Source organism: Calidris pugnax, unplaced genomic scaffold, assembly GCF_001431845.1.
Source record: "Calidris pugnax isolate Ruff unplaced genomic scaffold, ASM143184v1 scaffold402, whole genome shotgun sequence".
In the NCBI taxonomy this organism is placed as follows: domain Eukaryota; kingdom Metazoa; phylum Chordata; class Aves; order Charadriiformes; family Scolopacidae; genus Calidris; species Calidris pugnax.
In genome coordinates this window covers 70,434-71,960 of record NW_015091205.1, presented here as the reverse complement: position 1 = coordinate 71,960, position 1,527 = coordinate 70,434, and the positions used below count along the sequence as shown (strand labels likewise).

Here is a 1,527-nt window from a genome sequence, read left to right as displayed (position 1 = left end):
GGGGGGGGGGGGGGGGAGCTGCTGAGACCCAGAAGACCCCCCCTCCCTCCCTGCCCAGGGAAAGCCTCGGCAGAGATACCTCCACCAGCCAAGGACCTGCCCCGGTTCCTGCTTCCCCACTGGGGATGGAGCTAAAGTGGGGGTTCAGGGTGCCCTTGGGGATGTGGGGGGGTCTCTCTGCTGCAGCAGGCGGTACTGGGAGAACTGGGGGGATGGCTCAGTCACGGTGGAGCTGGGGTTGGGCTCTGCAGGCTCCGGGCTCTTTGTTAGAGAAAAGCAGGAGTCGGGGGCTGCGGGAGATGCCGAGGGGCAGGACCAGGAGCTGGGAATGGGCTGGGAAATTCCCACTCTGAGCATCCTGGATCCCGGTGATGGAGGGGGTCGGTCCCAGCAGGAGCCCACCAGCCCCTCTCTGGCTGTGGGGTGGGTGTCTGGGGGGGTGGGGAGGGGGCTCAGGAGCCTCCCTGCGAGCAGGAGAGCTCTTATCGGTGACATTTGCTGTTGGAAATAACCAGCCCCCAGCTTGTCACCTCTCCCAAACCGTGGGGTGACCCCCCCCCTGCAGCTTCCTCTTCCACCCACGGGTGAGGAACACACAGATGCTGGGGTCGGGGTGTGTCCCCCAGTTTTGTGTCGTCCTTCCCACCCCCCCAAAATGCCGTCTCCCCTGCACACACCCACCCCGTGCACACACACACCCACCCCGTGCACACACACACCCACCCCGTGCACACACAGCCTTGGCTTTTCGCCTCTCGCACAGCACCCGGGCACCCTCCGCACACGTGTGTGTGCTGGCACACACGCCATTCACGCACATCACACCCCCCCGGCTACACCCAGCTCGGTGCTACCTGCTCACAAGAGCCCTGTGCACACCCACCCGTGCTCCTGGGGCCACCTCACACCCATTGCACACTCACACCTGGTGCACACTCACGCCTGATGCACGCTCACGCCCGGTGCACGCTCACGCCCGGTGCACGCTCCCTTTTGCTGCTTTCTCACCCCCCCCCCGGTGCACCCCCAGTCCTGGGGCACACTCACTTCTGCTGCTGCCCTCTTGCCCTCTTGCACACGCATCCCTGGTGCACACCAGCTCCGGTTGCCACCTCCTTACTGGGTGCACACTCACCCCGGGGGCACACTCCCCTCTCCCACCCGCTCACCCCCGGGCACCCCCTTCTCTCCCCACATTTCCCACCCCCCGGTGTGGGTTTCTGGGGTGCCCCCCTCTCACCTGACGATGCCGTACATGACCAGGACGTTGCCCAGCAGCCCCACCACGCACACCACGGAGTAGAGGGCGGTGATGACGATGGCGATGAGGATGGAGGTGGCGTTTTTGGCCCCTTGCGGCCCCGTGCCGTTGGCCCCATGGCCGGGCAAGGAAGCCCAGAGGGTCCCGTTGCCCCAAACGGTGCCAACAGCCGTGGGCAACTCCGTGGCCAGTTCCGTGGGCAGCTCCATGGCCCGCGGGCGGCCCTGGCCCCGCCGTGGCCGCTTCACGCATCCGAGCGCCGCGGG

The 1,527-nt window shown here is 66.7% G+C and overlaps 1 protein-coding gene across 1 annotated transcript in view; it reads right to left on the bottom strand.

The window, feature by feature from the left end:
* Positions 1-1,521, bottom strand: part of OPRD1 (opioid receptor, delta 1) — an 11,066-nt gene extending 9,545 nt beyond the window's left edge. Inside the window, exon 1 of the mRNA XM_014959777.1 lies at positions 1,241-1,521. Within this exon, the coding sequence (XP_014815263.1) occupies positions 1,241-1,470 (230 nt within the window). The 5' untranslated portion in view covers positions 1,471-1,521. The remainder of the gene's footprint in view (positions 1-1,240) is intronic.
* Between the last annotated feature and the right edge of the window lie 6 nt (positions 1,522-1,527).